This window comes from Pelmatolapia mariae, linkage group LG23, assembly GCF_036321145.2.
Source record: "Pelmatolapia mariae isolate MD_Pm_ZW linkage group LG23, Pm_UMD_F_2, whole genome shotgun sequence".
Lineage (NCBI taxonomy): Eukaryota > Metazoa > Chordata > Actinopteri > Cichliformes > Cichlidae > Pelmatolapia > Pelmatolapia mariae.
In genome coordinates, this window is record NC_086246.1 from 49,563,619 (window position 1) to 49,572,884 (window position 9,266).

General features: G+C 39.8%; 1 protein-coding gene across 1 annotated transcript; it reads right to left on the reverse strand.

Moving 5' to 3' along the window:
* Positions 1-343: 343 nt before the first annotated feature.
* soat1 (sterol O-acyltransferase 1) lies at positions 344-9,026 on the reverse strand. Its single transcript, XM_063466664.1, has 16 exons — positions 8,897-9,026; positions 8,246-8,397; positions 7,225-7,283; positions 6,382-6,530; positions 6,193-6,252; positions 5,980-6,087; positions 5,579-5,864; positions 5,351-5,429; positions 5,129-5,213; positions 4,973-5,018; positions 4,743-4,872; positions 4,530-4,627; positions 4,341-4,439; positions 2,619-2,754; positions 2,307-2,452; positions 344-2,183 (listed from the first exon to the last, which is right to left on the reverse strand). The coding sequence occupies exons 2-16, from the start codon at positions 8,394-8,396 to the stop codon at positions 2,118-2,120; spliced, it is 1,698 nt and encodes a 565-aa protein (XP_063322734.1). The 5' UTR covers position 8,397; positions 8,897-9,026; the 3' UTR covers positions 344-2,117.
* Between the last annotated feature and the right edge of the window lie 240 nt (positions 9,027-9,266).

Here is a 9,266-nt window from a genome sequence, read left to right on the forward strand (position 1 = left end):
CTGGATCCACTATCCACTGTCAGCGTGATCCTCCACCTCCCCAGCTCCAACCTGGTCCCAACAGTTCCCCTGCACCCGCACCTACACCCCCGGAGGAGGGGACATGTAGAAAAACTAAAAAGTTTAGAATTTCTTCCCCACTTTTAAAAGAATGTGATTAACAAGTTTAATTAACATACGACTAAGATGATATAGTCGATGTACTCATCAATATTAAACGGATATATTTCCTTTATTAAAAAAAATACAGCTCAAACATCTGAAGTCAATACACGTTATAACAGCATACCTTTTCATATATTCTTCAGATTTCAAGAGGTTATTTAAACGTAGATACCTGTATTTGAAATTTAAACCTGTAAATCAACACAATAAAGACATTATTTATTTTCCACATGGGCTATTACATACACTTGATTAAAAGGTGTAAATAAAATACTTTCATTTTATTTAAATTCTTCAGTTTGTACATGATGCGCAAAGAATGAATCAAAACTTTGTCTACAATCCAAAAATAGACATGATTCATAAAAATGTCACGTGACACAATACCTATGTCGATTCAATGCCAGAAGACATAACAATGAACACAAACACCACAGTAAGTAGGAAAAGCTCTGGTCCCCCAAAAATAAACCTCTTATGCAAATAAACAGGATTTATGTAATTTGGTCTTTCAGTATAATAAATATTCTATTTATTCACAAAATCGTAAAGGAATGAAGCTGGGTGAAAGCTTCCTTAAAATGTCTGCGTTATCTGTACATATTAACAACAACAGTTTGCTTGTGATTATATTTGATTATTTTAGGAAAAAAATCTGGAACTCACTAAAATGTGCAGAGATTAAAAATAAACGCTTTAAAACAGTGCCACCTTGTGGTCACTTTTTAGAAGAGCACATCATTCTATTGCTGGTTTAACTTTGTATGGCGGGCCTCATTCATACAAATAAACACAGTCATCACGCATTTAAATGTGTGACGACTGCTGATTTAAAATAATGCAAATAGTGCCTGAAACCCATTCAAAATTAAAAGCAGAAACCAAGTCTGACTAATCTGAAATGGCTTGAACAAAATGCATAATAGTGCACTTTAAATAACAATGTTTTAGCCCTTAGTGCTGATCAAGTGTCCTTCCAACCTCAGTGTTAAAACATTTTAGCAGCCAGCTGCAAGTTTTACAGAAGTAGACATTTCTGAAATCACTGTGCACCACTTGCAACACGGAACAAAACACATCACTTAACTATCCTCAGTTACAAATGTATGCTCAAACCTGTTTAACTTAATCATTAATACATCCACCAGTCACACAATATTAATAGATCCATAAAGCTCTGCTTTTACACTTTACATTCGGTGCATGTTCAGAATTTTTAGATTATAACTACAATTTTATGTATAAATACAATTATCGCGTGTCCTGCTTCCAACTTGTGTCTTGATACATGGAAATCAACAGAAAACAGGGAAATGTGGAGCTTAGGTGGGTTTAACTCGGCACAGGTCCGCTTCTTAGTGAGTGAAATGGCACCACCGTTTTCCTCTTTAAAGAAAACTGACTGAAACATCAAGATTTTATACAAAACAGCAAACAGTGGCAGTCTTTTTCAAACTGAGTCTTATTGGCACTGAAAATAGATATAATTGAACAGATCCTTTGACACCGACTGTCCTTCAGTAGAGTAGCAACTGTAAACACTTTGTTAAATATTAGACTTTACTGCATATGTGAATAATGTTTGTATTCAGCTGCCATGTCACTATTGCCACATTCATAATGGCACGAGGAGTGATTTCACAGTTGATCGAGGCAAAGGGGAATATGGAAATGTCAGAAAATTAAAGAATGAATAAAAATAAGAGTTCAAGTGTTCTGTTGTGTGAACGATGATTTTGTTTTGGAGTTGATAACTTAAAACAAATAAGGCATCATTATAACTTTGCTGGCTTTTTTTGGCAGATACTTTTTCCATACATTCAAATAAACTATGAACCTTAAATAAAACAAACAAAAGTCCAGAAGTTGTGACAGTAGCAGACAGGCTGGTGTAATTTATACTGATCAGCAATAATCCTCGTCCCAGCAGCTCAGCTGTAGGTCACAGCCCATCAGAGTCTGTCATCAGGTCTCTCACAGCTCCAAGAGCGAGGCTTCAGTAGCTCAAAAAAGGAAGGCTGGAACAAAAATAACACAATTAAAAGCTGAATTTGTGTCTACACTTACTCTGAATAACTGAATTTCGCTGCATCTTTGGAAAGAATATACATCATGTGATTTTTATAAGCAGCGCCGTGTACCTCCTTCAGGGGACAGTAGCGCTGGGCATACCACTCCTGAGAGTACAGACAGATAATGACTCCCTGACCCAGGAACAGGGACGTCCACATGATTATGTTCCAGATGGGGCCTTTCCTTTTGTCATGCAAAATGAAGTTGAACATCACTGTGAGAGGACAAAGAGAGAAGATGCGAGTGGAAGGATAATGAAAAACTGACATACAGATTTAACTTGACTGGGTTTACGTGACCCAGACATGATACCATAATCATCTGATTCAGTACAACTCTCAAGTAATATCATTTTTATTAAAGGCGACAAAGTCTCTTACTTCCAAAGCACATGAAGAGGCAGAAGAGCACAGGATAGAAGAAGCCAAAGCAAATTGCAAGAATGTACTCATGAACCACTGCAGACACCGTAAACACGAACAGCATGGCGGCTGGTCGGCAGCGCTTCTGAGACATCTGGAAAGATCAGAGAGAACAGACACATGAACACAAATGTTAAAAAACAAAACGCACAATCCACATTAAGTTTTAAAGTTTTTTAAACTCAGACTGCAGTCTGAGTTTTATATAATCCTAGCTCTGACGACTGCTGTTCGACAAACATGTTTTAGTCAGTCACTGGACTTTGTTAGTGAATAAACTCATAGAATGTAAGAATGCAATCCAACTGTTTAACAGAGAGAAAGTCTGAATTTTAGGACACTTTAGCTCAAGACTACCTGGCATAATGTCAACCTATAAATAGGGATGGGTATCGTTTAGGTTTTATCCGATACCGGTGCCAAACTGGTACTTTTGAAACGGTGCTCGAAACGGTGCTTAAAGAATGGAGAACACAAACTTTGCTAAAAATAAAAACATAAGAGGTTTTTGGACAGTCTCTTTTTTTTCTGCAAAATGATAAGCACCGTCCAGCCTCACGCACGGGGTGATCTGCGCTAACTCGCTAATGGAGATTTACCACACCCGCAGTAGATGTGCTCGGTGTGAGGTCTTGCAGCAAGCTATCAAACACGGTGCATTTCTCGGCTTTTAAAAAAACGCTATGCGTCGCCAGGTGTTTCATCAGATTCGAGGTGTTACCTCCTTTGACAGTATCACAGTATCACCTTAAAGCACTTGTTGCAGGCTGCTGAGTTTGCATCTTTTGCTGTGAAGTACAGCCAGACTTTTGACCGCTTCACCTTGGGCATTTTTAATCTGTAGCTCTGCTCTAAAAGAACGTACGTACCTGGGCCCGCCTACTATCCTTGGAAAGGTAAAATGATTGGCTAGAGTCCAAAGTGTATGACATCTCAGGGGAAAAAAAGCACCGAAATAAAGCACCAAAATGTGCGCTGCTTTTCAGTCTGGTTACTACCGTTTATGTCGGTACCCATCTCTACCTATAAACAGCTGCTCATTGTTTAGCCAGGATGAATGTATGTCTAATCTGCTGACAATAAGAAATTTCACCAATAAACAAGCATGTTTATGCCCCGTTGTTTGACAATTTACAAATATGCCGGAGGGTGGGGTCTCTGTCCTTCACGCTTTTGTTTCTTTGGTGAAGGGAACTCCACAGATATGATGCTTCACAGCTCGAGTCTGAAGGTGCGTACATGAATTTACATCCATGGCACACAAAAGCCAGAGACTTTTATGTATGTGGCCATCCTCTAACCACATATGTAAAACACGATTATTCAGAAGGGAGATGTCTTTCCCAACCATTGTATTCAAATACTGTGAGGGAACATGGCAGCTTCCACAAACCACAAATCCACCATTATGTATTTTGAATAAATTAATTGACAGTTTATGAGAATGCATTAGTTTATTGGAAGACATAATTACACACTAATCCATGTATATTTATGAGTACAATGTCCTTTCTATCTCTGCTAAATAAACTCAGTAAATTACTGACTGCACTTTTAAAACAAAAGCATTAATTTATTTCAGACATTTTTGAACAAGCTGCAAACTTATGAAGACTGCTGGTGCATTTTACAATTGTGTGCTTTTACAGTCTCTGCTGCATCAATAGAAGAGCCACTTACCCACAGGAAGTCCCGGTACACGTAGTAGTACAGCCAGTCATGGACAACTACATTCCAAGTGCGATAGTAATTGGCAAAAGAGGTCGAATTCCACCAATCCTGTAACGTGTAGTCAAAATCACACGAGTCAAACACTGAGCACAACGAAGAGATTTAGTCCAAATTTTAAAATGAGAGTAAAACAAGTACCTTGTAAAACATTCTGTCGGCAAATCGAAGCATCTCAGCAAAAGCATTGAGCCAACAGTGGAGGAAGGCAAAGAATCCCAGGAAGAGGACCAGCACCCCTGCCAAAAACACATGACTGGTCAACAAACAGGAATAATACATCTCTCGCCTTCAAATATGAGAAAAGATAAAATAAAATAGGAGGTTTTCACAAAAGTTTGTTTCTAATCTTACCTGGTAAGATGGAATTAAAGACACAGAGAACCATGGCTCGCAGATCAAACAGCTGCAGACTGATGCTGCGAAACTGAGGTATGCACAGCCGCACAAACACGTAATAGGCATAAAACAGACAGCCAAGTACCTGTGGAGTGGGAGTGGTCAAGAAAGTAAATGTAATTTAAAAGTAATGAGCTGCTTGGACATTTAAGTAAAGTTGCTATAAATGTGTCAGAGGTTGGTACCTGAAGTAATTTTGAGACCACATAGCCCCACCGAATCACCGGATTCCTGTAGTAGGCAAGAAAGGAAAGAGGGTTTTACAGCTCTACTGTAAAACAAAACAAAACAAAACAAAAGTGTTCTATATATACTCCATGAGAGAGAACAAAACACAGTACCTGGGGTACTTGTCTCTGTAGATGAGTGTGGGTGCAAACAGGAAGTAGAGATACTGAGAAACCTGAGGGACCACTGGACCAGGGCCTGCAGATAACAGTGAAAATATATGAACACAAACAATGAAAGAAAAATATATATAAGCCATCAGGGGGGAAAAAGTGAGCACACTGTCTGATAATAAATGTAAATGGAAACCTGGTTGTATTCAAAAAGTAACATACCATTTTTTTCTTTACACCATGTGAGGACTCTTGGTACATTCTCCCTGACAAATGAGTGAGCTTTCATCATTAGACGTACCTGAAATAGATACAAATAAAATAGATAAAAATGAAAGAAGCTACATTTCAAAGGCAGCCTTATGCATGTCAAGATATATGCAAAGACTCTTCACAAATCTAAACTAAGCCATTCTGATCAGAAGAGAACAGACTAGACTATTCATCTACCTGTTCCAGGATGATGATGAAGCAGGATGCAGGCGGGAAACTGTTGGTCACCACCGTATAGGTGGGCAGGAATCCTAGACCCAGAACTTGGTAGAGCAGGAATAAAGTGCCAAACAGCAAAGAATACAACCTGAGATGGCTGTGTGAGCCAGAGTGGCTCTGTGCCCACAGGTAAAACAGGGTGTAGGGAATAAACAACACAGACAAAAACATGCAGAGCCACGTGCACACCACCAGAGGGAACTGCCCAAAGGCATAGACCAGCAGATCAAACTCCAACACCAGTCTGAGGCAGAAGGAGAGAAAGCAATCATCAGTAGTCTATCAACAAAAGCAACAGAAATAGACAGTCAAATAACACAGACTCAAAAGAGAAATGATTCATAGCACGTTTATATTACCTGCCTTCATCAATGAAATCTACCACAAGTGTACTGAGGATAAAAAGAATGAGCAGGGCAATGAACATGTGGTAGATGGTCCTGATGTGGTTCACCTCAAACAGCTCACTGTGAGGAAAAAGACTAAGTGAGTAACTGTGAAGTCAACAAACGATCTTTCAACAGCACCGTAACAAACACGAGTGATAAAGTATCCAGACTGCATCAACTTACTCTAGGAGGGATCTGCGGCTTACAAACAGCTTTCCCTCGCCGTGAGGAGGACGAAAGTGCCTGCAGAAAAACACAGTGATGAGCTATCGTCTTTTTAACATGAGCGTGGGAAGTAGAAGGGCATTAGCATCTGCTGTAACCAAACGCCAGATGCAGCTTTTCATTTGGTAACATAGTAAGCTGCAGTACCTGAGTTTGCTTCGCTCCTTGTCTGACATTGGAGGTGAAAATACAGCAGGTACCGGTGCAGGCTCCAGGCTGGTCGATTCCTCAATAAGACTGTCCATGAAATCATTGACCTGCGTGTCAAACTGACGCATCAGGTCACTCTTCAAGTACTGGGCAACAGAAAAGGACACGGAAATTGTTATTAAGTTACAAAATATATTTAAGTATATAGAAAGTCTGTGCCAATAATTATTTTCTTTCTGTATATGCAAAATTAGTTTCTCACCTTACAGCTACTTTTAACGACTGATTTTACATATATAAATATGCCCTCACTAAGAGTGGATTTACTGCACCGTTGACTGCATTTTAAATTCAAACCTAAGTTTGTGCACAAAAGCAACAGCTCTGCGTTATCATTATGACACATTCAGTGCCATTTATCGCTGCATTTTAAACACACAGCAAGTGTGAAAAACATTAGAGACATAGCTTGCAGTGTTGTCCAACGTCTAAGTGTGCGATGTTCTAATTAAACCTTTAAGAGGTCTGAATTCATCAGAATACTTGCTCAAGCATTTCAGGAGGGGATCAGATAACTTGATGTTGATCATCAAGCAAGGATTCACATTTAAATGGTTTAAATGATGAATGTAACAGAAGACATCAAATAAATAACCCCCTACTTTGGACTGCAGGGATGTGCTGGCCCAGGCTAATGACCATAAATACATCAGCTGCAAGAAATCCATGATTGCTCACATTTCCTTAGTACACTTTTAAGTAAGCAATTTAACCCCCCCCCCCCCCCCCCCCCAAAAAAAAAGACATGATAATGAGTCATTTCTTAAAGAAACTACTAACCTCTGCTTTCTTTTTCAGTTGTAGTTTTTTGCTGATGACGTGTTCCACTTCAATTCTCCCTGAAATTGAATGAGACACACATATGTTACAAAAACAAACAAACATATGTAAGTGTAATCTTCTTATATTAAAATGTAGTTCTGTTTTTTGGGCACAGCAATTAGCAATAGTGTCAATTAAATCAATCATGTCATCTGTTCAAAACTTTCCTATCAGTATCAGACATCAGTAATAATATCTGTATTTTGACATTGAAAATGGCAGTAAAATAAATAAAATGGTATAATGTGGGTTTGGTCACTGTGTTGTAAAATGCTACAGTCTGTGACATAGCAGAAGTTACATTATACAAGTCTTCAGTCTCCAATCCAAAGTTGCAAAATCCAAAGGGAGACACACCTATGACAACATGCAACAAGTACAATCACATGTCCTGTGGCCGGAAAGCTAAGCAAATACAATTAATTGTGGTCAAGGTTACTGTAGGTCATTAGGCTTTACAGCTGTCTGATGATGAATAGGTTTGTTTACTTTAACTGAGGTCAGGCACACAAATGACTTTAAGCACAGTAGCTTTCCACCCATCACGCAAGAAGAAGTCAACAATATAGCTGACGTTGTCACAAAGACGTGCATTGTATTATCATGCTTTGTGTTTAGCTCTTTCGTAGAAGCATACAAAGAACTAATATAGTCCCGAGGTAAGGTGTCAGACCAGTATTTCACAGTCATTTCTCAGTAAAGGTCATTCACCTTTACATTTTGTCTTTACTGGATCATCATGACTAACTTGGGCGTCATTTGCCCGGGTTAGCCACACTATAGTAAGTGAACCAGAGATCACGATGATTGCTTAAGAGGAACTAATCACACATGAAACTTTCAGTTAGTCATACTTTTGACCCAAGAGGGGAAATTTACTGAAACGAAATTTTGAGCTGTTGAGTCAACAGATTCACTGTATCAGAGGTCACTGCCCTCTCGGCTGGCCCCACTAATGAGGGAGTTGAGATTTTCTCACCATTGCTGGTGATGTGGTTGTCTTCCCTGCTTTGCTGTCCTTTCCCCGGACTGAGCTCCTCATCCAAAGAGCTTTTCAAGTCAGGGAAGGTAGGCATCGTGGGAATGGCTCGGCTGCGGAGCCGGAGAATAGCGTCATCCTCGCTCTCCATCCTACGGAAGCAAATAGGTTAATCATTAAAACAAGGGAAATAAACGGCGGTAGCTCTTGAACAAACGAGACATGCCCCGAGAACACACAAGGAAGACAAGCTAGCACATCACTGCTGTGCCACCTAACATCGATGGGAATGCTGATATTGACTGACAATACAAACCCAGTGGGCAAACACATCACTCTCACATGACACGGACACGCAGCTAACACATTAGTTAGCTCCCGTCCAGCTGGCATCAAGCCTCAATGAGACAGGCAGCGGCTAATTCATGGAGCTGAACTACTACCTGGGTTAATATCATATAGCGCTAGCACTAACTCTGATATTAAATCTGCCTGTTGACGCTCGCGGATATTGTTAGCATACAATAAAAGCTTTACTAAAGCTAGTCAAACTAGCCAACTTGATGTTTTATCGTCCGCTACTGCGGAACGGGTTGACCGACACTGACAGAAATGTAAAAATGCGGGCAGCACAATTTCCTGAATACCTACTCGTTTCAACCGCCAGGTCCTCTCTTCTCAAGCCTCTCTCTCGGACGTTAATGAGAGCAAACCCAGATGTGAAACTCCTTTAATCACCACAATCCGAGCCGCTGCTCACCTTCCCCATTCTATAAACACTATAGAAGATGAGCAGCACCCACGATTCTGATTGGTCGAAAGTCTCTCCTCCTTTTGACGTCACCGACGCTAAACTGCTGACCAGCGCGGTCAGACTCTCAAACGTCACCTGCTTCGAAAGAAATATTATTAAAAAAACAAACAAACAAACAAAACGGTTATATTTTTAATGATTAACAAATACATAAAACATAAATGGAGCGATGTATTCCTGCTGCAAGCTGAAATAATTTGTCTCGCG

Excerpts from the sequence above, each read along its gene's own strand:
- soat1 (XM_063466664.1), bottom strand. The coding sequence starts at position 8,396 with ATGGAGAGCGAGGATGACGCTATTCTCCGGCTCCGCAGCCGAGCCATT. Across the intron at positions 5,214-5,350 it reads ATGGTGTAAAGAAAAAAATG|GCCCTGGTCCAGTGGTCCCT; the intron begins GTATGTTACTTT and ends TGTTATCTGCAG. Across the intron at positions 5,019-5,128 it reads TACAGAGACAAGTACCCCAG|GAATCCGGTGATTCGGTGGG; the intron begins GTACTGTGTTTT and ends TGCCTACTACAG.